General features: G+C 40.4%; 1 protein-coding gene across 1 annotated transcript in view; it reads right to left on the bottom strand.

The window, feature by feature from the left end:
• Positions 1–17916, bottom strand: part of FARSB (phenylalanyl-tRNA synthetase beta subunit) — a 42038-nt gene continuing 24122 nt past the window's right edge. The window contains exons 16-17 of the mRNA XM_009276636.1: positions 17661–17813; positions 1–681 (exon numbers count right to left, since the gene is read on the bottom strand). Coding sequence (XP_009274911.1) covers positions 530–681; positions 17661–17813 — 305 coding nt within the window. The 3' untranslated portion in view covers positions 1–529. The remainder of the gene's footprint in view (positions 682–17660; positions 17814–17916) is intronic.

Here is a 17916-nt window from a genome sequence, read left to right as displayed (position 1 = left end):
ATGAAACAAGTTTATTTTCCTCCCCCAGCCATTGATGAGCACATGACAACCGTACAGAATAAAAGCTCAACTCCTTAGTTCTGCTCACATTCACTCAACATTTGCTCTAATCAATTATCTTATTTCATGCAATAAGAAAAGAATGAGATTCCTGTTATGCAGCCATAATCAGTTACAGTATGGAGCTGTGTCTGTGGAACATTTCTGATTTTGAAAACTAATCATGTGCTCTGCCATTACATTTCTCTTGTAAAACACTGGGCTTTTACCCAACTTCTTTGTCCGTCCCCCCCCCCGCCCCCCCCAGCCCTTTAAAAATATTGAGGGCACGGTCTAGTCCGAGATGCCACATTCTTACCCTGCAGAAGCTAGCCAAATTGCACTGTAAGGAACATATTTAGCCAGGCTCTGTTTTTCTAGTTTATTGGAATATAAAAGCGTAAGCAGATGTCCCCCGCAGAGAAAGACAAAAGAGCAGAGGGCGCTGCATGTGACAGCGGATGGCTGTAGGAGGATAAAAGTCCCGTCCTCACACGAAGGGTTCAATATTGATCTCTAGGGCAGAGCACGGCATGGTGAGCTCAAACTTGGTGATAACATCGGGGTGTAGGACTCCAAGTTTCCCAACGCTTTGACCTTTGGCAAAGATCTCAGCGCAGCGACCAGGAAAGAAAGCAGAGCCTGTAAAGAAAGCGAGAGAAAAATCAATGTTTCTCCGGGCCAAAGAAGTCAATAGGCATTCAACATGGAGAACAAAGCTGTCAGTATTAAACCGTTCTCTGTGCTGAGATGCTAAGAAAGGGCTCTCACTTTCTTGCATTAACAGTTGTCACGATCGATAGGGAACGAGGAAACACTCTGAGTTAAAAATAAAATGTGAAGCCCGAAGCGTGGGCATTTTTCACACTCCGGTTGTTTTGACTGAGTTACTCCTGTGATGATAGAAATTAGCACAGGTAAGTCGAGTCAGAGGGCTACTGAAATGAAGAACTTTTGCAGGCCTAAAGGCTGTTTAACACCTGAATGTTTCCCACCTTACTCTGTTTAAGGAAATAAAGCTTGCTGTCATCTAAGGGGTAAGTAGGCATGTCACGCTTGATTACGTGTCACACAATTAAAAACAACCTACAGTCCTCATCTGGAGAAGAGCTTTTAAGCAGTTTCATGTATACTGTAAAACTGTGGAACAACGAACAACTCAAAGGAAGTCGAAGGTCATCTTCCTCTTACCTCAAACCAAGCCCCAGGTTTCAAATGTTATTTGGGACTTTAAAAAAAGAAAGAAAGAAAAAAAAAAGTAGTTGAATCGGCCATGAAGAACTTGGAGGAGCTGTGCAGACTTTTTTCACGGAAAGCCTTTCCTACTTGGGAGCTTACCTGTGCGTGGTGGCTGCACCAGCAATACGTTCAAGCTTGTCTATAGCAGCTACGCTTGCATTTTTTTTTTGTCTCTGTCCTGAGGTGAGTGGCATTGTGACCTGATAGCCCTTCAAAAGGCAAAACCAAACCAGCAAGCTGCTCCTTCTGAAGCCACCTCTTTCATAACAAGTGTGTGGAGGCAAGGCACAGTGCACAGGACCTCCAGCGAGCAGTGCTGCAGGCGATGCTGTGAACTCAAAGGAGGAAAGGGGAGAGGATGAAAACAAGGCCACTGAATCCTACAGATCCTCCTGCAGAAAGCTGCCTCCACGTTTTTAATGCTACTGCCCTTGCAGAGAGGGAAGGGGCCTTTACTAGATTTCCACTCAGAAGTTAAAGAAGTCAGCAAGGGACAGCGTCGGGGACCAGTCAGCTTCCCTGCCCTCACCCCTTGCTCTGCATCTTTATCTCAATAGGCTAAAATCCAACGAAGCATCTTCTACAAGACGAGCTGGTTATTGGGCATGCGTGAGGTTGCATCAGTGTGGATGAGAAACGTCCCCGCTCTACTTGCTTCTGTGCCAGTACGAAGACAGCAGCTGAGGAGCTGCTTCCAGTCCTGCTCCCTGCCTGCTACCGACACGGCACTCAGCCCTTCAGCATCCTCCGCATCCCGCAAAAGGGTTGCAAGAATTTCCTAATGGCAACTTACTCTCTGGTTGCTCCAAATGCCATGTAAGGTTCAGGATCAGCCCAGGACATTTTACTGCGTTTACAAGGAGCTATTTAAAAAAGGCAATAAAGGGCCAAATTAACCTCAAACCTCAGGAACATTTTCATGACACTCTCATCACTAGCGGTCAAGCCCAGAGATATATTCTTTGTTAGCTCCCCAATGGAAATAGTTCATTTAAGAAGTGTCTCCTGTGAGGTTTGTAGTCGTAACTTGCAGCTACAAGAATAAGAACAGCAATTAGGTCTTTTTCTTGTCCAACTTGCTGCAAGTGCAAATTAACTTAAACGTGTACTCCAATTCTGGCTGCCTTGTGAAATCTGACGGCAGGAGTAAACGGTCACAGTAACATTACCTAAAGGCTGTTTTAAAAAAATATTCAGAACCAGTATCTTTTAAATCATCGAGTTCCAGTCTTAGCTACGAGCGCAAACCAACTACTTACACTGGACATACAAAAGTGAAATTGTCTAGCCCCTGGATGTTACTGGCACATGACTCTAGCCAAACAGACACTTGCCACTGCCAAGCTGCACCATTCAAAACAAGTGTTAAAATAAAACTTGACGAAACAAATTTAGAAAAGAAACAAACCGCCACATGTACAGATCACTCTGCAGATTGTGGGTGAAAACATAACCTAAAAATAAAGTACCCTTGTAGTTCGTGATAAAGGCTTTCCTATTTGTGAATAAAGCTGGTATTGTACCAAGGATGTGAGCGGCACACAGTGACGTTCTTTTAGAAATCTGACTGTAAGCTTAAACTGGGACAAGAGCAAGAACCAAGCAGAAGTTAATAACGTTGGCATGGTACCCCACTATAAAATTATAGGAAAAAAGAGCTTTGACAATATGGTTAGTTAAAAAGCTGTGAGTCTGACTTGTCTGTTGTTCTGAGCTGCCTTGTGTGTAGCCTTGGGAAAGTTACTTTATCTTCTTGCACATCTAGGCCCAATTATATCATGAGACTTAACTGTTTTTAAACTCGTTGTAGACATCTGGATGGGGTGTAAAATAATACTGCACTCAGTCAATCTATCAAAGGCAGTTTCCAAGGTCTGTGCCGCTTCCCATTGCGTGAAACAATTTTATGTGTTCAGGCACAAGAAATGCTCTGCTATCCGGGCATCACCAGTTGTCGGTCTCCCGGCCAGAAGTTAGGCAGAAGGTGGACAGGCAGCGGGCGGACTTGAAGCCTTACCCGACCCTCACATCCACCGCTACTGACCTTCCCTAGAAGGTTAACTTCAGTAGAAGTTCCCTTGCATTTAACTAAATAATACGCATTTGTGATAAATTTTGAAAACTGATGGCAATTCATGACATTATATCGGAAGCTATGAAATGGCTTAACGATTATGGCATAAAGTGAAGAGTTACGTTAGCTAGAATCTTAACACCGATAAAATTTATCCCTTCTTACCACGAGCTTACAGCACAGCTTCGTAACACAAGTGAACTGAATCAGTGAATCGCCACCGCCAAAAGGGAGGTGGGTGGCTTTCCACCTGGAGAGGGGAGGAGAGTGGGACAAGCTGTTAATTTGGCTGAAGCCTTTCCCATGAAACCGCACATTCAGTGTGGCTCTGAATCCGCTGCTCCAGGCTATGGGTGAGGCGGTCAGCCGCATTTGCCGTCTCATATGCAGCAACTGATGCTGGACCATGATGTTATTTATTTTAATTTGCGCTTCCTTGCAGTGAAGAGGTAAATACAGAATTAATATCAAGTGGGAACGTTTGGCTCCCCGAAGTGCAGGAAGCAGGACCTTCAAATCACCTTCCCCCTTTCTAGTTAAGCTAACCCTGAAATGTCGGTTACTTCACAGCGCAGTCACTAGCGTGCCCGGTGCTTTGCAGACATGGCACTTGCAGGGTATAGTTCTGTGACTGGAAGAGATCAGACAATAAGCAAACAAAAATGAAAGAACCTGTTAAAAGCTTTAGGGTCCCCATCTGTCCAGCTAACACTTGGCTCTTGCGCCAAAGAAACATGAGCCGAGGAATAGGTTTACAGAGAGTTTATGAACTCTGGTTAATAATGAAACTATTATTATGATAATTGGCTGCACTACAGAATGCTTCAAAGTGTATTCCTGCCTGCCAAAAGGGCCTCCAGACTGCATCCCACAGATGGGGGATCTAAGGTCTTCCTCATCTTGGTGACTCCCCCTTTGACCACACACGTGGTAAGGGAAGGAAGTTGGCTCACGCCTGAGACTGGCTGTTGTTGGTCCATGTATCCCTGCCAGGGCACGAGAATTTGGAGCAAATATAAATTTCAGGTCAAAAAATTCAGACATTGAAAGGGAAGCACATAAAGTAAGAAAAAACTCAGGAGAAACATGAAAAATCTGAGCAGAAAGGGGGGAAAAGAGAAACGAGCATTTTGCAGCTGGGGGGAATGCTTTGACCGGGGGACCAACCACGACTAGAAAAGGAGACCTGAGCTGGGGGAACCTCACTGTGCTGAGGACAAGCCATGGGTGCAGGAGGACCTGAGCAACCCGCAGAGCAGGACAGCAAACCAGAGGATTTGTCAAAACAACCAGGAACCAAAGGTAAGGATTTTTTTGTTTCCTGATTTGCGTGTTTCTTGTATTATCAAGTAAATAGCAATGGTGTTTTAGATTTCTAGCAACGCTTCTGTTATGGACTGGACTATCATGTCAACTCTCGAAGTATAAAACTTTAGAGCGAGAGTCAAGGCTGTATGAAAGATGTGTGTACGCTATTTGCACATATGGGGAATCAGCAAAAAAAATGCACGCGCTATTATCTCGTTTGAATAAATCGCACCATAAGCTGAAGCCCAGTGCTCTAAAGCTTCAATAAAGTCTTGATGCCAAAAGGAGTCCAAAGGGTGCCTTCCCAGAAAAGTTAGCAGCTGTGACCTGCAGCTTTTGAGCAGGAGCTCAAAGCTGACAGTAGTTTTTCCCATCTCTGTATGTAATATCATCAAGAACGCTATGGTTGTGAAGAGCATGGTCTTCCTGAAGAAAGCTTTCACAAGTCAAGCAGCCACCAGAGCACACTTGGAGGCACCATCATCAGTAGGTGTGCTAGGAAGGGACCGCGTTTGCTGCCGGTGCAATTATATTGAAAGGCTGCTCTTGTAGGTCTAGTTGGTTGTAACATCAAGCACATCGAGAGCCAAAATTCATTTAAAAACTGTAGTTTACTATACCATCCGTTTTAAGGATAACAGATTTATCACTCTTGATATAGTTAATCCTTTTTGCTCTGCACACAAATAGTACTTCATAAACTTCACCTTGAAATGTAGTCAGAGATCATATTGTCCTTGATGATAGAGACCTATACAATGCCAGAGGAAGCCAGAAGGTCTAGCAATGGAAATCCACCTCTTAATATGTCAACACTATAATTGGTAGTTACGAGAAGGGGTGGGGTGAAATACAATATGCGTTCCTAAAGAAGAGATGCCAAAGCCAGCCGTGTCTTACGCTGACATACTACTCGCAAGCGAAAGACAAAAGCTACTTCTCGTGGCTGCAAGTAAGAATTTAATTTCCAATGTTCAGTGATGCAGAAGTAATACCTTTAATTAAAGCTTCTGTAGCATGTCCTCAAAATCTGTAATTGCCGCTCTGTATTCAGGCAACAGGGCCACTTTGATTGCTTTGGGGTAATTCTTTGGCCAATAATCCAATAGAGCATGTAGTCTTTAGCACATTTTCTGGCTAATTGACCCTCAAAGAGCTCCGAGTTCCCTGCACTCTTTGTTGTCAAACACCTTGCACAGTTTCTTTTCTCTACCTTACTCTCCCTCCTTTTCAAAAAGAAATAGATTAAAGTAGTATTATAGGCCTACAGTTGCACTAAGCCTTCAAACCCACTCGTTCGTTCCTATAATTTGAAGGAACATAGGAAGCTGAAGCTTAAGAAGGTAATAGAGCAGAGCTCATCTGGCCTCTGAAGTCTTTCATCTTAATTCCCCATCCCCTTAGTCACTCCAGCTGCCCTTTCACTACCTGATCCTGACTCACCTGGCGAAGTGTTTTACCTGTGCTACATTGGATGGAATTTAGTTTTGTGAGGCTAGATGTTGTTTTTCTTTTTAGGATCAGGTTCTTCACATTTTCAACTAATTCCTTCTTTTGCCAGATACACTCAAATGCGAAGTCACAGGACACTGTCAGACCAGTCAGTATTTTAAAAGCCAACTACTTTTTCTTGCTCATGTACGCAGTGCGGTCAGGCTCCCAGAACCTCTTGCAAAGCAACCTCAAAATTGTAGCTTGTCATGAGATGATTTACCTTCAGCTAATTTTTAAAATCACAGACATCTCAAATCTCACATGATTTTTGGAACATACTGAGAGACCAATTGCTCGTTGTCAGCAGTTCTTCCCCCACATACTCTCATGCCCAGAAAAAACATGCTGTGGGATCAGTGGGATATTTATTAACTTAGTTTCCTGGTTTTTAACTCCTGACTAAAGCCACGTCAGAACAACCTCCACTCCCCAGATCATACCTACCTGTAATGACACGTCAGGAAATTCAAATCCAAGAAAATAATTAATGCTTGAAAAGATGACAGAAGAAATATCTGTATGACATGAATATGTCCTCTGTCTAAAGGACACCTTTCATCCTGACTTCTTCCCATGTTTTTTTCAAAAGCCTCCACATACAGGGCATAGCAGAAGAGGGTAAAGGGACAATCAATTATTTACCTCGACTGGTACACTGGATATCCAAAACCAGAGCTGAATATTAGAGTCCTTGTGCAGACAATGAGGTCAGGGAATATGGAGAATCATCCACAAATTTGCAGGGGTCAGTCAATTAATCATCTTCTCATGTCACAACTAAGTCAATGGCTGCATTTTTATTGACTTGTATCTCAGGGAGGGTGTGAGGAAAAACTAATTCTTCTATCTCCTAAGAACCCTCATCTACAACTGAATATATTCTATTCTGTATTTGACTATATTTAAAACTATTTAGGGATCAGTGATGTTGTTTTACAAATGCAAACTTACAATACGCTGTCAGCAGCGTGGAAATAATCATAATACTGCTTGGGTCCAGAGTCAACTGTTGTTAGTCACGTTGAAGTGTGTTGCAGTGATGAACTGGGGACTGGTGCAGCTAGCAGTCGCTTTCCTTCATTTGCCTTGAGAACAGAGACCAACACAGACTTTTAGCCTAGATTTATTTTTCGTTCTTGCTGTAGAGTGCCCCGGGAGCTTTAACAGAGAGTGTTCGGTGTTGCTGGGTGTTGGGAAGTGGTTCAAGAATGTAATAGGTTTGGAGCTCCTCTTTACTCGCCTGTGTTATTCTCAGGATTATGGCAGTGTCGGACACTGAAGATCATTTGGGTAAAATCACTGTGTTCCTGCCTTTCCTAATGGAGGGTAATATTTGGGTGGATGCTGAGGCTAAGGAAAGCAGACGTTTTGGGTAACAGGATTTCACATATTCAGTGCTGGGGCACCAGGGTGGCTGCTTAAATAATACATACAGAAAATCTGAAGTAGGAAACCTAGAAAGAAATCTATCAAATTCTGTGTATTTTTCTAGAGATCAGTATTTGTGTATAAAGCTCAATAAATTTGCATTTGTGTGGCAGTTGTGAGAAACAGCAATTCTACACTGGAGTTTAGCTGCACTGTAGAGTTACCATTACAGAGCTAATCTTTGCTTTTAGGCCAGTTTTATCTGATTTATCTGAAATGTTATACTTCGTCCTGTCTAAAAGTCACAAACCTAAGCTGATATTGTGTCACAGCTACTTATAAAACTAGAGAATTCAATCCCAAATAAACCTAGAAAGAAATCTATCAAATTCTGTGTATTTTTCTAGAGATCAGTATTTGTGTATAAAGCTCAATAAATTTGCATTTGTGTGGCAGTTGTGAGAAACAGCAATTCTACACTGGAGTTTAGCTGCACTGTAGAGTTACCATTACAGAGCTAATCTTTGCTTTTAGGCCAGTTTTATCTGATTTATCTGAAATGTTATACTTCGTCCTGTCTAAAAGTCACAAACCTAAGCTGATATTGTGTCACAGCTACTTATAAAACTAGAGAATTCCTAATCCCAAATAAAGCGCTTTTTTTTTTTAAGATGTCTTGCTATTTCACTTGAGTTAGAGAACACAAAGCTTTGAATACTGAAAACCTGAATTTTTTTTCTGTTCCATGACTTTTTATCCCTCTTTAAATATCTAAAGGAATAATTCATCCTTGCAAACATCAGAATCTGTCAGAAACTAGGAAACAATAAACCATATTCTTTATGGTAGGGGGTGTAACTTACTCTATGTACGCACAGTAAGGCAGCAGACTTCAGCTTTTCATCTCTGCTTTCATACAAGCATTAGAGAATAGCAAGAACCCGCACTAAGTCAGTCTGCAAGTCTACTTTAGTATGTCGTATTTAGTTTGCATGTTGTTTATTCACTTCATGTCCTAGACCAAGCTGTCCTCCCCTCCCAATGACTTGACATTACTTGCTGAGATGCATAATATCAGGTGGCTGTTATTTTTTTTATTTTCCACAGCTACCACATTTCATGCCTCTTAGAAAATGACTTGACAAACTAGCATGGAATAATACATAATTAAACAATGAATCTCAGCAGTCACTGGAACTGTTAATCACTTAGTTTTAGCAACCAAGATTTCTGTCGCAAACCAACGCCTTGTGGCTGAAGCACATGGCTGCACTGTCAGGAACAGAAATGCTTGAACTGGCTTGAATGTGAGCCAGCCCAGGACCAGACGCAATACCGGGTCTACAACAAATACGGCTATTCTGCTTCTGGACCCAGACAAGGAGGATCCGTGCCCAGCACATGTGCTGGGTTGAGTCTGCGCTAGCTCAGCATTTCTTTGCTATCTACGGTTTTCTAACACGTGCACCGTAAGCAAAGGTAAAGTCAACTCCTCCACCACGGGCAACAGCAACACTAATCTTAGGATCCTGCATTCACGTTGATCTAAAAGTTTCGGCCAAAATCTTGCAAATTCCTGTTTAAAGTTTTATTGCATAAATAAATATTAGAAAATGTATGTAAGACTAAATTTGAAGCACTGCCCCTCTGCCTCCATATCACACTTCAAAAATCAAACCAGATCAGAGAACTGCTGAACTATGAGCTATAAATTCAACATGATCGCAATTGCTAGCATTAATATTAATATTGTAGTGAAAATGAAAGCATACAGACACTTAGTTGGCCTCTAGCCATAGCAGGCTGTGCAGGAGGTGAAAACGGAATCGAAGGATGGAGCTGTGGCACTGGTCAAGTGTAGCACTTCACCAGAGAAGCCAGTGCAACCAGACCTGCACCCTGACCCCCGCTGCTTCGATCGCCGCCCCTGTTCACTGAGAAGGGAGATGTGCAATTTGCTGCTACTTCTGCTGCTGCCTTGGATGAATCGTTTCTTTTCTAGAGAAGGCTTTGCAACATTGAAAATACAGTTTATGATTAAGAAACAATTTTCTGTTTCAAAATGTAAGGAGACAGACAGAAAAAATGGAAGGGACTTAATTGTGTATTATAGAATGTAAGCTGTGCCAGACGTTTAAAACTCCTGATGCAAGGAAGATTTTTATCTGTTAGACTTGTTATGATGTTTGATTAAAAAAGGTAGTTGCCTTTGGTGGGGGAAAAAAAGAATTAAACTCTGAAGAGGCCTCCCCAGTAAAGGAACAGCAGAATAGCAAAGATTTAATGGCAGGGAGAAGAAATAACACCTTGAGCTCAGGAACACAAATGCCAGTGTTTTAGATGGTTCTGGGAGTTGACAGAAACTGGTAGAAAACGAAAAGTCTGTCAGGAGAAACGCTACTACTTCTTGGAGCATCCCTAATCTGTCAGAATAAATGTAATGGGAAGAAAAACTTTGTAATCTTTATTAGCTAGTACTTGCAAAAAGAGGAAGATAAGATAGCTTGCGTCTCTTTACAAGTTGACTTGACACCCCTCCCCAGAATATTTTTTGCAGTTACCACAGATTTTTCCTTCCACCATTATATGATAGGAAACATACTTCTAAATGAGTCAATTCAAAGCAGTTTCTTCTGAAATAATATTCTGCATTTGAGAAACAATATGTTCTTTGTTCTCTTAATTTAACTTTTTAATTTCATATGTGGGGGGAAAAAGCATGCCAAACATAATTTGGTGATGAAAGTTTAAAAGACACAAATCTAAGCCTGTCAAACCTTTTATTATCCTGTGCAGTGCTAAAATAATGTACTTTTCCTCTACCTGATACATCTTTTTTTTTTTTGGGGGGTGGGTGGGGATGAGTTTGTGCAAACATTGTATTTGAAGGTTATTGGGAAGGAACATTTAAAAACTTTCAGATGAGGAGCTGAAATGACCACAGGAATGGAAAAAGCCCTCCTCAAACCCACTTCTGATAGCCTCTCTTTTCATAATAAAGATCAACTGTCTAACACAAAGCTAATGAAATGAGGCTTATTTCCAGAAACAAACCATGGGTTTTGCCACAAACTATTTCAGTGTTGCTTGGCATAACTGCATCACTTGCAACAGTAAGACACCTCTGAGATGTCCAGTGGTACAGCGTACTGTCAGATTTTGACAAATGAGGTTTATCTGGAGGAACTCCAGACACCACAAGCTCCCACTTTGGCTAATGAAATAACATAAGTAACTCGCCTGGTTCATATCTTTGCCATGTACCTCCTTGGGTGTTAAAACGGTTACAACCAAATTTGAGGCATCAACACTGGTGTGGGAAGATACTTGGTAAGACAGAAATAAACTTGGCCTAAGTTTGTAGGGATTTAGTTCCTATAAATCTGAAATCCTGTATTTACAGGAAGGAAATGAAGAGCAGAGATAACAGACAATTAAAGGGATGTTACATGAGCAGCCACACCCATTTTATTAGATAATTTAATTTCATTTTGAGTTGTTAGAACTGTAGTTCTTAACTAGGCTCCCTTGATGCTGCAGGGAAAATTGCTCAAGAGAAAAAGATGAGAAATTAATTAGAAATTCCCACGATCTCAAAGCAGTGGGCAGCACTGGAAAAAGCCACAAGAACTAGTGTCAAACATTCAGTGTTGCAAGATAGCTTATAATTAAGCCATTGTAATGATCAGCGCTGGACTCCTGAAACCCCTTGCAGAATTAGGGTAATACATTTAAAAGTACTAAAATCAGTCAGACTTCAAATAACTGTCCTTACCTCTTAGTGTTAATTCATGAAACGGGGTGGGGTGGGGTGGTGGTGTTGAGAAACTAAACAGAGAACTAGGAGTGGAAGATTGGGAGATCTTCAAGAACAATTTATTTGATGAATGAGTAGTACTAGTTTCACAACAAAAACTGGGAACACTTTTGGCTAAAACCCTGTCCGTATTTAGTGCTGAAGTGAAAGTGGTCAAAAAATCAGAAAAGCTACTTACAGACAAATATGAGAGGAATAAATTGCACTTCATAAAATATGATTAATAACAGTGGCTGAAAATTCCTCACGGAAACTGAATAGTTTAGGAAAGATCAATGACTGGCAGCAATAAAGACAGCATTAGAAAGATTTTTAAGAATACTGGAAACAAATTGTAGGCAAAGTACTCTCATCTGCTAACAAGACTGGCTGAACTTTTTATGTGAGACAGAAATGTGTAAGGTTTTAATAAATATTTCTCTTTCATCTGGGGAAAAAAAGGTTATTCTTGACTATAATAAGGTGTCTTCCAGTCCACTGAAAAAATCAAGACTATGTTTGATTACATCTACTGGGACTAGGATGTTTCTGAGCTGTTAGGAGTCTTAGGCACCAGAATTCTGGTGCCATTCTCAAAGCAAATATCCTGCCTGCTGCTGTTAACTTATAGTAACAACACCGGGAATTCTGTAGTACTCGAACACTGTTAGTGTGGTGCCAGTATTCCAAGGTGGATGATCTAGATTGATCCTGGGTGAGGAAAAAAAATTATTTGGGAATTGGCACATGTGAAATTCAGAGGACTAGAATACAGTCAGTTACCAGCTGGTATGTCTTTACTGAAAACAGATGTTGTCAAATAAATCTGATTATTGTCTTCCAAATTACAAGTTTGGTAGATAAATACAATTACAAGGATGCAATATAAAGTATCTATTTTTGAATGCCAAATAAATGGAATAAGAATTGACTGATATCTTCTAGTATGTCACAAATGATATTTGGAGGTTTCATAGTAAAATTGGCACATTTCCTTTAGTTATCTATGAGTAAATACACAATTATTGACATCCAGGAACGATGCAATGGCTGCCAAGACAGGCAACTGAAAGGCCAGGATTGCCATTAAGAGCAATCAAGCTACAGTTCCTTAAAATAAAACAGGTATTAATAATGCCAAGTTCAACACGGGTACTAAACATCTGTGTATATTACAGTCTCCCAATTTAAACTGATCACCAGAGATGGATGCTGGGGTGCAATTCTATACATGTAACTCAGAATTAGTCCCAGACTTCCCTCCTCTTGTCTTGTGAATTAAGGTTCACACAGTCTAACTCAGTCTAACTCTTTTTTTTTTGAAAGTTGTTTGTTGTATAATTATTATTATAAAAGCAAATGTTTATTGATGTTCTTAGTTATGGAGATAACTATTACACCTCTAATTTCACAGCTAAACCTTACTAAATGAGAAGCTATTACTATGATTTACTGTGGAATTAAAATTTTCTACACTTTACCACACCTTTCATTTAATTAAAGAAGGGCAGTAAAAAGAAGGGAGTACAATTTCTTTTTTTTTCTTGAAAGACAACTGTCAATTACTGAAGGAAGCAAGACTTAGTATGCATTTATTAAGTACACATTTATGTTGAACACAAACAGGCTGACTTCCCAGCTTTACTAAGCTGTTGATTACCCTAAAAGAATGAATGGCATGAACAGTTTCTAAAAAAAATAAAAATAAAAAAAAAAAAATCCAAGAGTTCACTGAAATTCACAAGAATCAATGTACAAAAAAAGTAGCTCATGTCACAAGCTCACACTATTCAGGGATTGTTTGTTTTCACATGAAGGAATACTATTTCATCAAATATCAGTTTTGTCACGGAAGGCAGTGGGGCAGACAGCGAAGCAGCATCGATGCACAGATTTACCATTAACATCTTTTGTGAACCTGTCAAATGGCTTCATTTTCATAAAATATGGATATTATTTTCCCTTTTCAAGCAGTTTGTGCCCAATTAACTTCCATTTGCCAAGTACAGAGACTCTCAGAAGGTACTGCAAAACCAGGGTTTCTTTCCTTAGATAAGGAACAGTCATTCCAACTGTTATAATGTGAGCGAGGATAATTATACCTTACACTTCACACCACTCCTTTGAAGACTGCAATATAGAATCCACTGTCAGTATTTACTGAATCCACTGTCAGTATTTACTAAGCCCTTTTCATTCTTTTTAGCCTAAGTAAGACTTTCCTATGGACCCAAATCCCATGATTAACATCACCTCCTGTGATCACGGTCCTGATTTCTGGAAGAAAATAGTCATCTCGGATGGTCATCTAGAAGCACAAGATGACCAAAACATTGCAGAAAACATATCCATTTCTACCGAGATTAAAATTTGAAATTAAGAATACCAATATAAATATCAGAAGCCCTTGAATTGAAAACTAGAGGCAACTGAAACCAATGAAAGTGAACTCAAATAATTTTATTAAATAAAATTACCTGGCCACATATGACCAAACTTGTTGGCTCTTTCTACCCATATTTTTATTGCTTAAAGTTTGATTTTTGTTTACCTCCTAATCATACACATCCATACTGATCTTTAAATTTTACTAATGGTATGGAACTGGCTAAAATTTCAGGAGTTTTATGCAAAAATTTTTATTATGGAGCACGTACAAATTTGAGGATTGATGCAATAATTGTACTCTTTTCAATCTATGTTTGATTATGGATGCCTGTGCTATAAAACAAAGAAAAAACCAAAATGCTTTTCTAGGCTAGTAATTGTAGGATTCACTAACGCATCAAAAAGTCCATTCTGTGCATTTTAAAACAATGTGTAGTATTTCAGAGGTCTGTCTTAAACTTTATAATTTTGTATATTGAGTGGTAATAAGGAAAAAATGGTTCCATTATTAACTTTAAGAAACTGAAAAGCATCGAGTGCCAAATGTATGTTGAAATCCTTGAATTCAGTCACTCAAACCCCTCTCCTCCTTAAGGCTGCTCTAAACAGCTCTTCTCCATTTACTACCTAGCTCAGATTACACCAAAGCATAGTGCAAAGGCCAGGGGAACATCACAATTTCACCCATATTTTCTAGCATCTGTACTTCTTTCACAGGTGTTGCTATAAAGGCAAAAAGGCTCTGACCTTAAGGTCAAATCACAGGGCACTTAGGTGTTGGTAGAACAGAAGGAGCTTAAATAACCATGATTTGCACATATGGACCAAACAGGACTATAGTACAGGCATTTCATTTTTCAAAGAGAATCTGGAAAAGAGGCAAATATGTGCCAAATACAGCTCTGTCTATTCTTTGTTGCTCATTTAAAACAACATTTTTTCCTGGATTCTTTTCCAATAATCACTGGAACTATTTTAATCAGTTACACAAGGAATAAAAACAACTGGACTAAACCCCTACCTTTACACTGTGTTGCTTACTAGTCTCAAGTTTTGCTTAAGATCACACACAGCAGAAGTACCTAGGATCTTTCCAAATCAGAGTCATAGGATAAACCCATTTCTCACTGTACAAATCTTAATTTGGCACAGGCAATAAAAAAGCGTGCTCCATAAAGATGCATCTAAAAATCCATGCCATGTATAATGTCCTGATTTAAAACCTCTGAAGTAACTTGCACTGTTCTTCTGAATTATTTTTGTATGCTGCAGTCTCTTAAGATGTTACAGGATATCTTTTTTTTTTACTCGGCAATTGACCTTACTCCATCATCTGCTGACATTTTCTCTCTCGCACATGCTTAATTGACATATTGTGAAGCAAGTTAAAAAAAAACAAAAAAAAAAACCCCAAACCAAATCCCCCCCACTACTTTGACTTCCAACCATCTCTGCAGTCAACCATCTCTGCAGTCAAGGTCTTTTAAGTAAGTTGGTGCAGTGACACTGCATTCACTATGGCACTAGAGTATCAGCCATCTCCACTGTTACCAAGGTTAAACTGCAATGTCAGGAGAACTGCAAGGAATCTACATGCCATCCCAGAAGAGTTTCTGAATCACTGGAGGAACAGAAAATAGTAGGCACTTTTTTTTTGTGTCTATAGCCAAAAGCCACAAACTGCTTGTAATATATTGCATATGACAAGGCATAATCCATCCTTTACACTAAATGCATTGTGGAGTAATGTCATGGGAGTGCAGGGATTTTGAATAGGCATTACAAATCCCACAGCATCAGGAATACTAAACAGCACTAGTATCTACAAATAACTTCTTCATTGTGTTTAGATTATTCTTTGAGATCTTTTTCCCAGTTTCTTGAAGTCAGCCATACATCATTGAAATGTACAGGATATAAAACACTTGCAAATATTTTCAGTACTAAAGCAAATTCTTGGTATGTCTGTTCAAAAACAAGCTACAGAAGAGTTTTGAATAGGAATCTAATAGTTTGGTTTGACTTCAGTGACAGCGGAGTACTCAGCTCCTAGAGGCTCTTCTAACCCCCTGTGCTGGTTGTGGCTGGGATAGAGTTAATTTTCTTCACGGTAGCTGGTATGGGGCTGTGTTTTGGATTTGTGCTGGAAACAGTGCTGATAACACAGGGATGTTTTCGTTACTGCTGAGCAGTGCTGACACACAGTCAAGGCCTGTTCTGCCTCTCACCCCACCCCACCAGCGAGCAGGCTGGGGGGGCACAAGAAGTTGGGAGGGGACACGGCCGGGACAGCTGACCCCGACTGACCACAGGGATATCCCACACCATATGGCGTCATGCTCAGCATATAAAGCTGGGGGAAGAAGAAGGAAGGGGGGGACGTTGGGAGTGATGGCGTTTGTCTTCCCAAGTAACCGTTACGCGCGATGGAGCCCTGCTTTCCTGGAGATGGCTGAACACCTGCCTGCCGATGGGAAGGAGTGAAGGAATGCCTTGTTTTGCTTTGTTTGCGTGCACGGCTTTTGCTTTACCTCTTAAACTGTCTTTATCTCAACCCACGAGTTTTCTCACTTTTGCTCTTCCGATTCTCTCCCTCATCCCACCAGGGGTCAGTGAGTGAGCGGCTGGGTGGTGCTTAGTTGCTGGCTGAGGTTAAACCATGACACACCCCCCCTTGCCCCCTTCCAAATAAGAAGCTCTGCTATTACCTGTTCTGTGCTTGGTAGAATTAGAACAAAAAGTACAATTGTTTAAACATTCCTCTGGTCAACCTGGGAATCCTATTAACAATATTCTAATAAATCCTTTGATAGTCTGCCTAAATAATACTGAGCAAAATACTACTTTGTCAAAAAACAGGAGGGAAAAAAAAGCATCAATATATGACACAAACATGCATTAAAGTGCTAGGAGACCAGTTGAAGTGTTATGTCTCGCACCTTGGCAGCGCACTGCAAAACAGGGAGACACCTGACAATTCTTCATTAAAGTTCTATGAATAGGTAAGCTCGGTCAGGTTGTCAGGGATTCTGTCAGTGGCACTTGTTCCAGTAAGTGCAGAATGGAGGTACTTCTTCAAGTGTCAGTTTGAGTCAGTGTCTCGTATCTCTGAACGCCAATGCATGATGTATAAGGAGAATCATAGCTGCTATCCCTGCAGTCTTGCTTTTCTATACTGTATTTACTACGCTGTTATTTTAGGTAGCAGAATACATTAGTTGCTGATGCTGTCTTGCATCAACCTACGGTCTCTCAATGAAGTAATGGGGTCAGCCTGCTTGCTTTCTCTCTTACATGCATATACACATACACAGAGCAGATTTTGCACTTAAGGATGTTATTTTTAATTCATGTGCAGCTCGCCCTGTACGGAGAAGGAAGAGGGCTGTTATACAAATACTTGTCTAAGCAGCAGGCTCAGTCTCAAAGACAGCAGGTCTTTGAATAAAAGATATATAAGGCATATATCTTCATATGAATATATAAATAAAAGGTACATATGAATAGAAGCTATAGATAAAGCTATAAACTAAAAGATCAGGTGTAAGAAGTTGTCTTTTCCAGGTACTGTTAGCCAAAGAGAATGCAGTGGGTACCTGGCATATTCATCAATTCAGTGAATTCCTACCTACCCTTGCATCAGCAGACTAATTCATTGTAAACAGTCCATGAAGTTCATGGGATACACGTCACTGTAAGTCTCCTTAAAAAGCTGTCAACTCGCAATTTATATAAAACTACTCAGAACAGCTGACAGAAAGACAGCAATCCCATTTTGCAGTCAGTGAATACAGTTAATGCCTTTTCACTTATACCGCAGTATGACAGTATATATAATAATAATAATATTAATTCTTAGTGCCTACTGCTGAGAACCAAAAGTTCACCTCAGATTGTAGCTCCTTTGAGCTCCAGAACAACCTCTGCTGTACACTGCAGCTCTGTCTTCCTTACCTTCAGTTGCCTTGATTGTATATCCATTCTCTTCATTTGGTGGTACTTCCAGAAGCTGCATGACCCTGTCCAGCAAACCATGGATAATCTCAAACCCTGGGCTCTTGTTGTAATAAACTGCACAGAAATGCCTGTAGTTTCTTGCACCTACATCTGAAGAAAAAGGAAACAATTACATTATCTGGGAAACTTTATCACTCTTTTAACCTTGCCTTTTGCATTAGTTTTCTTCTGTTGTACTGTGAGGCTCTTGTGG

The sequence above is a fragment of the Aptenodytes forsteri genome, unplaced genomic scaffold, assembly GCF_000699145.1.
Source record: "Aptenodytes forsteri isolate BGI_AS27 unplaced genomic scaffold, ASM69914v1 Scaffold1, whole genome shotgun sequence".
Lineage (NCBI taxonomy): Eukaryota > Metazoa > Chordata > Aves > Sphenisciformes > Spheniscidae > Aptenodytes > Aptenodytes forsteri.
This window is presented reverse-complemented; position numbering and strand designations above follow the sequence as displayed.